The sequence below is a fragment of the Dasypus novemcinctus genome, chromosome 21, assembly GCF_030445035.2.
Source record: "Dasypus novemcinctus isolate mDasNov1 chromosome 21, mDasNov1.1.hap2, whole genome shotgun sequence".
Taxonomy (NCBI): Eukaryota; Metazoa; Chordata; class Mammalia; order Cingulata; family Dasypodidae; genus Dasypus; species Dasypus novemcinctus.
Window position 1 is genome coordinate 22,946,466 of NC_080693.1, and position 14,932 is coordinate 22,961,397.

A 14,932-nucleotide genomic window follows, 5' to 3' on the forward strand; every position below is an offset into this window, starting at 1 on the left:
GCCCTGTCACAAAACATCGGGGATGGTGGAGATCATTTTTGCCCCTCCTCCCCGCCCCCAAGATACTGTCTTCGGTGTCAAACTGGAGAGACGGTAGAAGATAGAGGAGACTTATGCAAGCTTGGGTGCCAATGTCTATTCCTCTCTTTACCAGCTTTATTAGTTTCCTTCTGGAAGCTTCAGTTTCATCATGCAAGTAAAACAGGGAGGTGATGCCAGTGAACATGCTAGGGTTGTACGGATTAAATGAGATTAGGTGTGTCAAATGGTTGGCCGTAATGCTCTTAATAAATGAGCACTCAACAAATAACAGCTCTTACCACACTTGGTTCCTTGTCTAGTTATTCTCCCTCCTCACCCTCCTCATCACCACCATCCTGCCAGACCAGAATGGGGACACAGAGGTGGTGGTTAGGTGTGTCCATGACAGGGAGACTTTCTGCAAACTACAGACTCCTCGTCAAAAGCTATGCTTCCTCCTTCCCGGACAGATAGCTCCTTGGCCACTGCTTCTGCAAAGAGACTTCGGATTGCCCTGTTCCTGCATCTTCTGCTTGTGAACCTGTACCCTGGGCCCCTGCCATGCACCCTCTGTCTGCCTTCCACGGGCCCTGGGGCAGAGTTGGCAGCTTGGGCAGGTACAGGGTGGGCAAGCTGGATGAGCTGATGGATGTAAAATGTCTCCGGAAGCTGGAGATGCTCATAAGCTTGATGTTGCCGCAGGGCCTGTTGGCGCTGCTGGAAGAGTTGCTTGATCTGGAGGAGGTCTTAATAACATGAAGGACCATGTATTGATGTATCTCCAAGTGCGGTCATCAGGCTCTGCATCAGAGGTGCTGGGCTCCCCTGAGACCTGCCGGAGAAGCTCTGGAGGATGGAGCTGGGCATCTCTTTCGGGCAGCTAGTACGCCCGTTTTCTCGTCTGTGACAGGGATGGTCTAGATGATCCCTTTCAGCTGGACATTCTCAGGGTGTCTGTTTTCATTGGTTGACCTGACTGATCAGCCAAGCAGGCCTGTGTAGGAGTGAGGGAGTGAGAACCCACACGCAGGGGCTCCATCAAGCGCCCTGTACTTCCTGGCCAGCAGGTGGGCTCTGCTCCCAGAGCGGGGCTCCTGCCGGGTGGTTCAGGCCAGTGCTGGTTTGAGGGAACCTGTTAGTTCCCTCGAGGCTCTTTGGAGAAGGTCCTCTGTGCTTTTTCTGCGCCTTTATTTGTGAAGTCCTGACAGCCACTTCCTTAATTCCATCAGGAAAAGAAGAGCAAGAGTACCTTCCTGGAGACCCTGCGATGGTCCCCACATGCCTTAGGGGTCAGCGGAGGTGAAGGTGTGGCTCCAGAAGGGAGCTAGACCGTCACAGGCCAGGCCAGGGAAGGAGCTCTGGTCCTGAGACCCTAAGGTTGTTGCTAATCGTGGCAAAAACGAGGACTCCAACTTGCGCGTCACCTTCAAGAAAATGTCACACACAGCTCCTACGACAGAGGTGGCATTTTTGGCCGACAACCGAAAGATTTTCCCTACCAGAAAAATCCTAGGGCTCAGGCAAGCTGCTGAGGATATGGGGGTTCAGTGGTACGCGGGATTCTGGTTTCCTTGCTGGGAACAGGAAGACACAGAAGAGCCATCCAAAGACGGAACAAAAGCTGGAAAAGGGCTTGGCTGAAAAACCCCTCCCTGCTCGCGGGCGGGAAGAGCAGCTGGTCAGCAGAGGCCCGGCGCCCATCGGTGCGTTCAGGGTTGGAGGATTTGAACCCGGGGGGTTTCGAAATAAGATGTCGTGGGCTGAATTCTCAGTGCCAGGAGGTGGTGGCCTAGCATCTGCCTTAACCCTCTGCTCCCCGGTGGGTTCTGCTGGTGTTGGTAGCAGCCGGCGGAGTGGTTCACCAGCAGAGGGCAGCTGAGGGGTTAACTCCCTGAACTCCAGGCTGGGAGCAGCCGAGGGGAGACCTGGTGGGGAGCGATGATCTCAAATCCCACGCTGGGGCCTTCCTCCAACTCCAGCCGAGAGCAGGGCATGGGCGCCGCGGGGGCGGGCAGGGAGACTCCTGCCTGCCCCCTCCCAGAATATGGTGACTTAGGAGTTAAGGGCAGGCTGAGCATCCCCCAACTTCCCCAATCCCTCCACCCTCTGGGAACCCAAACGGGGGAAAAAAGTCCAATATGGAGAACAGCTCTGAGGATGTGTCTTGCCTCTCCCCCCAGAATCTGGGATCCTCGTCCCCGGGCAAAAGACAGAGCAAGGAAAGCACCATCACGGTAAGTGGCCCCCGCGCAGTGCTCGGGGCGGGCTGCAGGCTGGGGCGGGCTGCTGCCGTTGCCATGGGGACGGGGACCGCAGAGCAGGAGGGCGATGCCCAGCCCAGACTGGGGAAGTTCCAACGCTGGCCTTTTTCACCGAAGTTTCTTCCAGCCTTCCCTTTCCCTTTCCCATTTCCCCTGGTTTCTCTCCGTGAGCGGATGGAAGGATGGTGGTTGGAAACGGCAGGAGCCGTCTTTTGCAGGGCGGGCAGGGGAAGGTACTTGTGCAGGAGTGGGCTGCAGGGGGTGGACCTTGCTTTGCGCGAGTGATATGACGGCGTAAATTACAGCCAGGATGGGGTTGCTTCGGTGCAGGATAACTTCTGGAGTTAGAAGCAAGAGAACGCACCCTAAGAATAGAGTCCCTGGGGGTCCCTGCTGGAAGCTGCTTCTGCCCTGAGGAGCCAGCCCACCTCCTAGGGCTGTCGCCAAAGCCTGCCAAATCCCCGTCTGGAGGCTGGGGGCTTTTAGATGGCTGCAGAGGAGCCCCCCACCCCTCTCATCATCCCTGGGTTTCAGGGGTAGCGGAGGCTGGACCACAGTGCCCCCTCAAAGTGAGGAAATGAGCTGTCCAGCTGCTCCAACAGCCAAGAACTTGGAGGCTTGAAAAGTGTGGTTCTAGCTCTCCTGTTCAGACACAAGAGCCAGGAGATGGAGACTTCTTCTCTCAGGCTGCACCACACACAGTTCTCAGCCCTTCTGGCCAGCCCCAGGGGGATGAAACCAGCTGGAGCCCTCCCCAGGCTGCAGATCCTGGTAGCAGCCACCTGGGAGAGGGCGCCCAGAGGAGACAGGAGTCCATATGTGGAGGTTTCTAGGGAGAAGCCTCTCCGTGCTTCTCGTCCCTCCCAGGGCTGCCTCTCCATTTGCAGTCCAGCCATCCAGGGGTGCACGAGCCTTACCTTGGAGGACCTGCAGGACAGAGCGGTGGTAAGAGCCATGGCCGAGGAGTTGGAAATCCACCATCTAGACCCTCCTCTGCCACTTTCCAGCTGTCTGGTAGCACGCAAGAGACTTAACCTCTCTGTGCCTCAGTTGCCTCATTTGTACTAGGTCACTGCAGATAAACAGTTCAGCTCTGATTGCTTAGTGGGCATCACCGTACACCGTACGGTACTCATCGTCCCCCTCCACTGCCACCTCCTCCCTCTGTCCGGAAGTGTCTGTTCTGCCTCCCATGTTTCCAGGGCTGGAAGCTCTCCTCTCCACCCCGGGTTCTCAGCCTCGGCACTAATGACGTTTTGGACTGGCGTGGGGGTGCTGCCCTGTACGTTGTAGGATGTTAAGCAGCGTCCTGCTCATTGCCAGCAGCACTCGTCCCTCAAGTTGTGCCAACCAAAAATGCCTCCAGACCTTGCCTGGGGTCTCCTAGGGGAAGAAAGGGAACATGCCTCCGTTTGAGAACCCCTGGCTTAGCTTCCTGGTGGTGGTAAGTCCTTAAGCAGGGTCTCTGTCCCTTCCTCAACTTATCCTGTCTTTCCTGCCACGAGGCTGGCCCCAGCCATTGTCAGGACCGCCCCGGACAGTGTCTTCCCTCTACCGAGGGAGCGCTGACCCCAGAGAGCAGCCCTTCTCTATTGAGCGTGTCCTTCTCCTGACAAAAACCACTCCCACGCCTCCCACTGTTTTCAGGACAGGGCCCGGCCTGCAAGGTTCTCTCCAGCCTCTGTTTTCTAATCCCCAACCCCAAGTTCCAGACGAACTGAGCTGAGTCCCTACATCCACTCCAGTTCTAGATTTACCCCAAAGTACTGCAGCGGCTCGTTTACTTGTATGCCGTCCTCACTAGCCTATAAAATCCTAGAGGGCAGAGACCAAACCTTGTATCTCAAGCACCTAGTTCTTGCACCAAGAAACATTGATTGAACACCCAATATATCCCCAACACTGTGCCAGATACTGGGGGAGCAATAGAAAAAGACAGTCTGCCTCTCTTTTTAGAGCTGATAAGAGAAATGCTAAGTAAACAATCACAAGAAATTATACCATCACGAATGTAGGTGTGCAAAGTGCTGGAAAGGTCTAGCACCATGTGAGACACCAAGAAGCCATTCAACACACGTTTAGATGGAAAGTGGGCAAATAAATGATCCACCAAAGAGCATTATGGTTGGAGGCTTGAGTCTGTGGTCAGCCCGATCTGGATTCAAATACCTAACTTCCCTGAGCATCAGTTTCCCTGGTATGAGATGAGGGCAGTGATGTTGCCCTGGAAAATGAAATGAGGGTACGCGGAAAGTTCTTGGCAGAGTGTTTGAGCAAGGGGCTCCCTGGATTTGGGGCATTGCAACTGCCTTCTGCAAGGAGGGCGGTGCAGTTCCCAAGATGCGCACCAGGGGGTGCAGGACTCGCGAGGATTCAGGGGAAGCCCCTGTGGCATAGCTGGGAGGGAGAAATCCCAAAACCAGAGTTGACAGGGGCAGTGGCAGCCACCCTGGGACCCTGGCCGGTCCATCTGGGGCCCGCTGTCCTCCCAGCATGGCAGGAGCAGTTCTTATCCTCCCCCCACTTTCCTGCCTTAATCCATTTCCCCCAATTCTGAAGCCATCTTAAGGACCAGCCGTCTCCCTTCAGGGGTGCTTGCAGGATGCCTCACCTTCTAGACCCCTGACCCCTCCCGTCGCCGAGCAGGCATCTCCCTAGGAGACTCAGGCCGTGCCACGGAGCACCTGAGGGCAGGTGTGGCTGGGAGACCATTGTCTGGTGCGTTAAGAGGCTGGCATCCCCTCCCAGGAGGCTTCCGGCCCGTGTCACCTTGGGGACAGTCACCAAGTTCCGTTCCCTGGAGGCCCCCGACATTAGCAGCGGCCAGCACTATTCCACGCAAACTCCCCACACCCCAAGGAACCCCTCAGGCCTCCACCTTGACCTTGGCAGAATTCAGTGCTGCCGATCTCCAGGGCTCTGGGGAGCCTTCTGCCCCTACCCCTTCAGTGGCAGCCTTCCTCCAAATCAAGGTGGGGATCCCAGCCAGGTGCCGGGATTTGAGGGGGGTGGGGTCCTTTCTTTGGCTGGAGCTTCACCCATAATTGTACTCATGGGTCTGTGGATGCAGCCGGCGCCCCTGGCAGCTGGAGGCCTGGATTTCCTTGCAGTCGCCATCGAAGCCCTTAAATGAAGGTTTGTGGACCTGACTCGGCTGGCCCACGGGTTTGTTTGGTTTGCATGCTGTATGATTGTTATTACGAACCTTGAATTACTTGCCAACATTTAAACATGGAACATATACACCAAAGTCCCGATTTCCAGTTTCTCTAGAGTAATCGTGTAATCCAGCAATCCTGGGCTCCTCGTTCCAGCACAAATGGCCGGCTGCCTGGAGCTGGGAGGCATGCGCCCCACAGACCCAGCCCGCCCTCTCCGCTTCACCAGAGACCCCAGGGCTCGCTGCCCTTCCCCAGGTGGAGGCTGCCACCTCCCGTGGGAGCCCTGTACAGGCGCCTCACACGTGCAGGTGGCCGGCCTCCGGGTCTCTGCGTTGCTCTGTCCTGTATGTCGCCCCTGACATTCCCCCTTGAGCAGATGCTCAGGGCCGTGGCCGAGGGGTGAAGCCTGCTAAGGTGCAGGCCTTCCTGAGGCTCTGTGGCTCCCACAACGAAAACAAAGTGGCCAGCCCTGTAGAGAGGATCGGGCTTGGGGCCTGAAGCAGGGGCAGTGGCAGAGCCACCTTCACGGGGCAGAGAAACCAGGGGTACCCCAGATATGCTTGGGGCAGAAGAACCTTCAGCCAGAACCCAGGAATGTCTGCTCTCCTCCTCTAGGGCCAGCCCCAAGCATGCACCTGGATGGTAATTTCCAAATGGTGTTTGTGCGTATAATGCAAATCAGGATTTCAAATTCCCAAGGTAGCCTCTCACCCCTGATCCTCAGCCAGCCAGTTCTTCTCCCTGGAGGCAACTGATGTTGCCAGTTTCCAGAACTGTTCCTCACATAACCCAATTGTGGATACCCGCCATGCACATTAAAAAAAAAAAAAAAAAACAGAAATGGTGGCATAACATAATTATTGTTCTATACTTTGGTGTGTTTTCCCCCCACTTAGCAGTATATCCTGGCACACTTTCCTTGTCAATACATAAGGACTTTCTCACTATGGTTTTCACCATTGACACAATCCTTATAGATGCCCATCAGGGTCATCACTGTTTAACCCTTCCTCATTGACCCTGGAGTTGCATCCCAGCCTTTGGCTAGTGCAGTAGTGCTCTAGTGGAGAGCCTTGTGTGCCTGCACTATGTGCAGGTACAAGTTTACCTGTGGGATAGAGTCTCAGACGTGATGTTGATGTGTCAAAGGCTCTGAATGTTCGAATGTTCATCATCTGCCCAGATCTTGCTAAACTGCGCTTAGAGATCACACTCGGCAGGTGCGAGGCCCTGTTGGCGCTCCTTTGAAACGCCGGCCACGGGCGCATCTGCAGATCACTGTGTATGTTTCGCCAGGCTGGCCCTAAAGGACAGCCTCCTTAGGGCCACCTCCCCTCGGAAATGGGCCTTCCCAGCCCCTCCCCACCCTCTGGTGAAGTCACTTTCTCTCTCTTTCTCTGCGCAACAGATAAACTGCGTGACGTTCCCTCACCCAGACACGATGCCAGAGCAGCAGCTGTTGAAACCAACCGAGTGGAGCTACTGCGACTACTTCTGGGTAAGTGGTGCCTCAGTTTCCGCCCTCCGAGGCATGGTCACTTGCAAGGGCTGGAGGGGAAGTTTCTCTCCCGTTGAAACCTAAAGTGCTCAGGGTAGATTTAGCATCCAAGGCAAGAATTTCAGACCCTCTTGGGGTCCAGGCCACGCCACAGATGCCAGGAAGTCAGTGGAGTTTGTGTTCACAGCCATAAGTAAACCCTGCCAGAGTGCAGGTAAGCTGGGGTCGCTGCCTTTGGTATTCTCCAAAAGCGGGAGGCTAGAATCAGCATTTAGTATGAGTTTAGGCTCCAGACCTGCTCTGCCACTGATGTGGGGGACCTTGGTCAGGTGTCCTCACCTCCTGGGAGCTCACCGTTTCCATCAAAATCATGGGGGGCTTTGAAGGATCTGGGGTGTCCCCCGCCAGCTATAAAGTTTCTTTGCCTCTGAAACTTTTCCAAAGACCCTGAGGAAAAATCAATCAGTAAAATAACCTTTTCCCCCATCTTTATGCAAAGTGGATTATCTACTTTTTTTTTCCCAGATTTGTGCTAACTTTGGCAAAAGCGTATTTTTCATTCTGCCGAATCATGCATATCTTAGAAGATTTCCAAAGATTCCTCTTGTCCCTGTAAACGGCTCCAGCTCTGTCTCTGCCAGAGCAAATACCTGCACAAAACCCACAAAGTGTTGTGAAAAGAGCTTTCTGGGCTTTGGCCTCAGACCTGGGGGTGAGCTTGGGTGGGGGGCGGGGGGCAGGCACCCAGACTTAATAAGCCCCGGTAGGCACGCTGGGTTTTATTCTGTTTGCTGTAGGAAAACATTGGAGGGTTTTAAGCAGAAATAAGACCTGATCCTGGTGTGCATGCCTCATGTGGGTGGACCAGAAGCAGGCAGGAGTAGAAGTTAGCATGGGATACAGGAGGCAGGAGCGCTGGCAGGAGCTGCAGGATGGACGAAAGTTCTGGGTTTAGAAATGGCACCCCTAAAGAGGTGCATGGGAGAAAGAGGTCTCAAGGGAGAGTGGTTCGAGCCCCAGGGATGGGTGCCCTGGGAGCACCCAGGAGCCTTGGGGAACGTTGGGCAACACATGGTCCTGCCCGCTGGTCAGCAGCCCAGAGAGCGGGACTTGTGAGTGCCCGTTTTGGTTCAAGCTCTCTGGGGACTCTGATACTTACTCTGGGGTTTTATCTCCCTGACCATCCAGGCCTTTGCCCCTAACAGGATTTCTCTCTGCTCCCACAGTCCTAAAAGTCCATTTCTTCTGGTTGGTTCTCCCTGGTGTCGACGAATCTCTTGGCGGGTCCAGGGAGGCAGATTTGGGCTCAGCACTTTACAGATTTTTTCTTTGACTGTTTGTCGAGGTATAAGGATCACACGGTGACGTGGACAGAACTTAAACCTACATAAAAGTTTTTTTAAACGACAGCAGTGGCTCCGTTATGACCTGATCAGTCCCATGGGCTACTCCCTGTCCTAGGAAGTTCTAGGAGGGTGCCCAGTGGGCCTTGGGTAGGGCAGCCAGGGAAGGACTCCACACTGGGTGGTAGAAAGGGTGATGGAAAAACTCTCCATCCACCCGACTGTGCTAAAGGGGATTCTCCAGCTGACCCCCGCCCCGTCCTTCCCCCTTTCTATATTGCCTCCCCTGGAAGGGATCTTAGAGCTCCAGCCCTACCCCTCTTCAAAAGCGGGGTCCCCTCCTCGGATTGGAAAGACTTGCCCACGGCACTCGGTGGCTGAGCGGAGACTTGAACTTGGATCCCTCTGGGTCCTGACTCCAGGTTCTCAAGCTGCACCTTGCTGTGATGTCAGAGAACCTTCCATTAAGTACCACAGCATTGACTCTGGACTCCTGGTGGGAAAGGCTGTCACAGAAGAGGACACTCTTAGTGGTGACAGTCAGGAGCTGGGCAGGGGCTGGGAGTTGATCCTCCAGCAGTCACTGACCTGCAGGACAGATGCCACCAGTGAATATCCTACAGGAAGGCGGTGCTGGGGGTGCTGGGCAGGAGACACGGAGAGGGGAGAGCAGAGAGGGGTGCTGAGGCATGCTTGAGGGTGCAGACAAAGCAAGCAAAAAAAACCCAAAACATTTCATTTAAAAAATTGTTTCAAATGGTGCAACCACTGTGGAAAGTAGTATGGCAGTCCCTAAAAGATGTTAAGCTGTATCGTCATAGGAGCCGGCAGCTCCACTCCTGGGTTTATACCCAACGAAAGTGAAAACAGACTCGAGCGGATACTTGTGCCCCATGTTCCCATCAGCGTGGTTGTTCACAGTAGCCCATGGGTGGAAGCCACCCCAGTGTCCATCAACAGATGAAAGGTCAAATCATGTGGCAGCATCTGCACACAGTGGGATCTTATTCAGCCGTAAAAAGAAACGCAAGAAACGCGGTTCTGAGATGTGCTGCAACGTGGACGGGCCTGGAAAACGTGGTGCAGGGTGAAACAAGTGAGGCCCGGCAGGACAAGTCCCGGATGAGCTCACGTTCAGAAATGACTGGAAGGGGCCAGCTGGTAGAGAGGAAAGGGCGGCAGTGCCCAGGGCCTGGGCGCGGGCCGTGGGGAGCTGTTGCTCGGTGAGCGTAAAGCGTTTGTAAATGTTGAGAAATTTTAATTACGATGTTTACAGCCTGAATCGGGTGCTCAGGTCCTATTCCGTTGACTTTCCCGTCCTCCCAGGCTTTGACTCGTGCAGTTATCTCTTCCACATCGTGGGAGTTAAGGGTGCGGCACCCCCGTGAGCTGGAAAAGCTGCATAAAGTTTTTTGGTCCTCCCTTCGTGCCAGAGAAGAAGTCTGATTTTTTTTTTTCTTTTTCTCTTATGGGGTGTTTCCAGGTCCTTATTGTAAAATTTGGATTAAGTATTATAGAATACTGTACCTATATCTTGGGCATTTCTAAACTTTTTCTGCATTGTCTGTGGCTTCCACGAAACGCCCGCCCCCAATTCCCATCTAATTGTTTATGCCCACCCGTTGATATATCGAAAGCGCGATGGGGAAAGGCCCGCTGTGGAAAGGATACCGTATAGAGAAGTAACTCATCGTAGATGCCGTTAGTATTTAGCCTGTGCTGAGCATTGGCTAGACTGACTGACCACGCCATCTTCCCCTGGGCTAACCTCTGCAGGTGGGTGCCGTTATTTCCCTGGTTTTACAGACAGGCTCCGCTTACAGCGAGGGAAGAACCGTCCTGCGGCCCCACTGCTGGGATCTCAGCCTGCCCTTTCCAGTCTGGGTTCCCTGCAATCCAGTTTCCACACAGCAGCCACGAGCATCCTTTCTTCCTTTTCTTTTAAACCCACTCTGATCTTTTATGCACGTTCGTTGGAGGATGCTGCCGCCCACCGGTGCTGGGAAGCTGGTAGGCGGCATGGCTGCCCGAGGGGCGCCTGTCCCCCCAGGTCGCAGACGGGGCCAGCTCAGAGCCAGAAGCCGAGACCCCCAGGGGAAAGCCAGCCGCGTCTCCCCCGCACTGGCAGCGAGCGCAGGGCGAGGGCTTGTGGTCTCGGCTACTCGCCCGCGTGCCTCTTCTTTCCTAGGTCCCAGGAGCGGAGCGGGGATGGTTTTCACAGGGCCTGGACGTGGGGCGGCAGCAGCTGCGAGGGCTGCGGTGGGAAAGCGCGTGGCCCCCAGGGCACCGGGAACAAGAAGGCGATTGGGGGCCGTGGGGCCTGCCCATCCCAAGCTTCCTCTCGGGCTGGGATTGGGATTTCCAGCCTCCTTCCTGCCTCCGGGGGTCTGTCTGCCTGCCCTCCCCACGCTGGTGTCGCCTAAGCTCTGTGCGTCTGTTTCTTTTCTAGGCAGATAAGAAGGACCCCCAGGGCAACGGCACCGTGGCTGGGTTTGAGCTGCTTCTCCAGAAACAATTGAAGGGCAAGCAAATGCAGAAGGAGATGTCAGAATTCATCCGAGAGAGGTGACTGCCAACCCTGGGGACTGGGGTGGTGCCCGCCTCGGCCCCTTGGCCTGAGGGGAGTGACGGCAGGCACAGGCCAGTGCTGGGGCGTGGGGGTGCCGCTGCACACCCCGCATTGGGCCTGGCTAGCACTAAGGGAGTGTAAGACTGGAGCCATAAACTCGTGGCCCTGGGGCAGGTCTGGTCCGCACATGTGTTGCTTTGGTCTCTGAAGTGTTTGTTGAGATTTGAACCAATATTTTTAAAAATGGGTGGAATTCATCTCTTGAGATCTGGCAGCAGTGGCTCTGCATCCCTCATGCAACAACTGGCTGGAACAGACATGCTCCCAGTAGAGGGCATGTCTCCCCCTTTGCCGCAGTCTCCACCACTCCTGACTGTCCCCTTCAGGAACTCCTCTGCTCCTTTCCTTACTGACTGGTCCTCATTTGAAGCACTGTTCCTGACTGTAACAAAAAAGGGAACATTACCTTTTATTTTTATTTTATTTTTTTAAGATTTATATTTTTTATTTATTTCTCTCCCCTTCCCCCTCTCCCCAGTTGTCTGCTCTCTGTGTCCACCTGCTGCGTGCTCCTCTGTGACCACTTCTGTCCCCATCAGCAGTGACGGGAATCTGTGTTTCTTTTTATTGCATCATCTTGCTGTGTCAGCTCTCTGTGTATGTGGCGCCATTCTTGGGCAGGCTGCACTTTCTTTCGCGCTGGGCGGCTCTCCTTATGGGGTGCACTTCTTGCGTGTGGGACTCCCATACGCGGGAAACACCCCTGCGTGACAGGGCACTCCTTGTGCACATCAGTACTGCGCATGGGCCAGCTCCACACGGGTCAAGGAGGCCCAGGGTTTGAACCATGGACCTCCCGTGTGGTAGGCAGACGCCCTATCCATTGGGCCAAGTCCGCTTCCTGAAAACATTACCTTTTAATTCCACTTTGAGCCAAAACTGTGCCCCAGGCCTGGGGATACAGAGACCCCTTCCTTGCCTCCAGGAAGCACAGTCTTATGGGGGCGTCAGCCAGACAAGTAAATCGAGATGAGCTTTCTCTGAGAGCTTGGAATGATAGACAAGGGAATGATCAGTTCAGCCTAGTGGGGTCAGGGGAAGCTACAAAGAGGGGGAGAAGCTTTAACAGATCCTCCAGGGCAGCAGGGCGTCCACCTCCATCGCGCTCCGTCCCTGCAGAGTCCTGCGAGTTGAAGCACACATGGGCGTCCTCACGTGTGCACATGCACACTCAGACAAAACTTTCCTTCTCAAGTCTCCAAGGCATACGGAAAATACTTAAAACAGAGGCCAATATATTTTTAAAATATCACTTTTAAATGATAACAAGTAATAATGCCTGGAGGGCCTGTTTCCTATTTGTATAATTAAATCTTTATTTTAGGACCTATTAAGTGGGTAGGAAATTGCACAGCTCAGGTGTGAGACAACAGGCGAATAGGAAAACGGCTGTAAAAGCCCAAGTTTGAACATGCTTCTGGTTTATACTTTTGTAAAAATGTTATGTTGCCAAAGCAATAGAACCTGCCACTTCAGAGCCCTCTGGTCTCTAGAAAATTCACATGCCTTTGTCTTTCCTCACCCTGCTTCGGAATGTGGCAGGGAAGGCCTTTCAGAGCTGGGAAAGGCCAGAGCTGACGCACAGGGGAGGGGATGCGCCTGGCCAGCAGGCAGGTGTGGGGTGGGCTCGGCACAGCGAAGCTGGGGCGGGGGAGGGGACACACCGAGGAGGTGATGACAGTGATGCAGGAGCAGGAGGTGACATGGGGGGGGAGGGGATGCCAGACAAGGAAGAAATGCAGGCATGGGAGGCGGCACCGGCGAGGGAGGTGGCAGGCATGGGAGGCGACACCGGCGGGGGAGGTGGCAGGCAAGGGAGGTGACACAGGTGGGGGAGGTGGCAGGCATGGGAGGTGACACCGGCGGGGGAGGTGGCAGGTGGCAGGTGATAACAGGTGGGGCGGTGGACAGGTGAGGGAGGTGATGAAGGCCTCAGGTGATTCAGGAGTGGGAGGTGGCACAAACGGGGGAGGTGGCACACGTGGCTGGTTCTGGACTTGGTCGGGAGGCAGGAGGCACCTTACCTGCCTGGTACAGGTGTTAGGCCGCAGTGAGGACTTTGGAGGATTTTAAGCCTGGAGTGTGGCAAGGTTAGATCTGCTCTCCAGAGAGATCTCTCGGCCGCGGTGTGGAGGGAAAGAGGCTGTGAGCTGGGGGCGCACACAGCCCTGAGAGGGACCAGAGAGGAAGGGGCAGAGAGGCAGGAGAGCAGTGCAAGTTGACTCGAGGAACCCGGTGACTGGCCAGAGCCGGAGCGGGAGGCAAAGCAGCACGGGAAGGAGGGGGTGAAGGGATTACCCCTCGGGGTGCTGCTGCGCTGGTCGCCAGGCGCCCCCTCTCCTCCTCCGGCCCGGGCGGCCTGGAAGACATATGCTGCAGCCGAGGACCCCCAAGGGACCACTGAGCGGGGGGCCAGGCGCTCTCAGAGGCCCCCGCCCGGCCCTCGTGCCCCAAACCCAGAGCCCTTGGCCTCCCAGCCACGCAGGTGGTGGAAAATCCCCGACGACATGGTGGACGTGGACGTGCCCGCTACGCCCAGCGCCCCCGGAGGTTCGAGTTTGGGCGGTGTGTCCAGGGCCTGCTGGCAGCTACCGCGACAGCAAGTGTCATCTCCGAGGAAATGGATCGCGCTGCGGCTCTGAGCACTGCCTGGTTTCTGTGGAAATACTCGTGCCCTGCGGGCTTGACAGAGAGGTGTGGGATGTGGGAGGCCCTAGGGCGGTGATAGGTTCCTGCTTCAGGGTGGCCGAGGCCCATCTCGGAGGGTCTAAACACAGGTTCTGGTTTGGAAGGGAGTGAGGGACTCCCCTTGCCATCCACCACAAGTTACAGTCATTCATTCAAGGGACTCCCACGTGTCCAGCCCTGGACTAGCATCTATGCACAGGACAGCTCTTCCTCAACACAGTCCACAGAGACAGGTAGAAATACCCCATTTTTGTAGATGAAGAGACAGAGGTTCAGGCAGTTTCCCTTTTTTCATTCATTTCTTCAACAAGTGTTTATTAAGCACCTACATGTGTCAGTTGGCCAAACAGGACCTCTGCACCCTTAGAGGTTATGGACTCGTGGGTTCCTTCCCACAGCTAAGAAGCAGCAGGCTGCAGTTTATTTATTTATTTTTTTATTTATTTATTTTTAAATTTCTCTCCCCTTCTCCCCCTCCCCTGCCCCAGTTGTCTGCTCTCTGTATCTGTTTGCTGTGTGTTCTTCTGTGTCCACTTCTATCCTTATCAGCGGCACGGGGAATCTGTTTCTTTCTGTTGCGTCATCTTGTGTCAGCTCTCCATGTGTGTGGCGCCATTCCCGGGCAGGCTGCACTTTCTTTCACGCTGGGCGGCTCTCCTTACGGGGTGCACTCCTTGCGCGTGGGGCTCCCCTACGCAGGGATACCCATGCATGGTACGGCACTCCTTGCGCGCATCAGCACTGCGCGTGGGCCAGCTCCACACGGGTCAAGGAGGCCCGGGGTTTGAACCTTGTATCTCTCATGTGGTAGACGGACGCCCTAACCACTGAGCCAAGTCCGCTTCCCCGAGGCTCAGTGCAGACCCGGGATCTAGCGCCGGGCAGCTGACGTGGGGTTTTCTTCCCTCGCAGGATAAAGATCGAAGAAGAATACGCGAAGAACTTGGCGAAGCTCTCTCAGAGCTCCTTGGCGGCCCAGGAGGAAGGGTGAGTCGGGAGGGGAGTGGAGAGGAAGGGCGAGCGGTCGCTCGGGACGGGGACCCCTTGCCACCCAGCGTCCGCCTCACCAATCCCGAGGACGGGCCCACGTTGGACGGGGGCGCCCCCACGGGGTGCTCGTCCCCCGGCGCCCAGCCCAGCCCCCCCGTCTGCCTGGGCTCTTAGGAAGCTGCGTGTGCGAGGGCCCCCCTCACCCGTGTTGGTCCAGGCCTCGCTGGATGGGACACGCTGGGAGGCCTTCCTCTCCTAGCGGGCGAAGGAGCGCAGCCTCCTCTGCTCTTGTTAAAAAGACCCTTAGGACGCCGCGGTTGAAAGGGTCTCCCCAGAGGTCA

The 14,932-nt window shown here is 55.6% G+C and overlaps 1 protein-coding gene across 4 annotated transcripts in view; it reads left to right on the forward strand.

Annotated features, from left to right (window-relative positions):
• Nucleotides 1–14,932, forward strand: part of GAS7 (growth arrest specific 7) — a 224,304-nt gene that overhangs the window by 181,164 nt on the left and 28,208 nt on the right. For all 4 annotated transcript variants that reach the window (XM_004460221.4, XM_071210318.1, XM_023589330.3 and 1 more), the window contains exons 5-8: nucleotides 2,202–2,255; nucleotides 6,852–6,941; nucleotides 10,734–10,849; nucleotides 14,514–14,588. In XM_004460221.4, coding sequence (XP_004460278.1) covers nucleotides 2,202–2,255; nucleotides 6,852–6,941; nucleotides 10,734–10,849; nucleotides 14,514–14,588 — 335 coding nt within the window. The remainder of the gene's footprint in view (nucleotides 1–2,201; nucleotides 2,256–6,851; nucleotides 6,942–10,733; nucleotides 10,850–14,513; nucleotides 14,589–14,932) is intronic.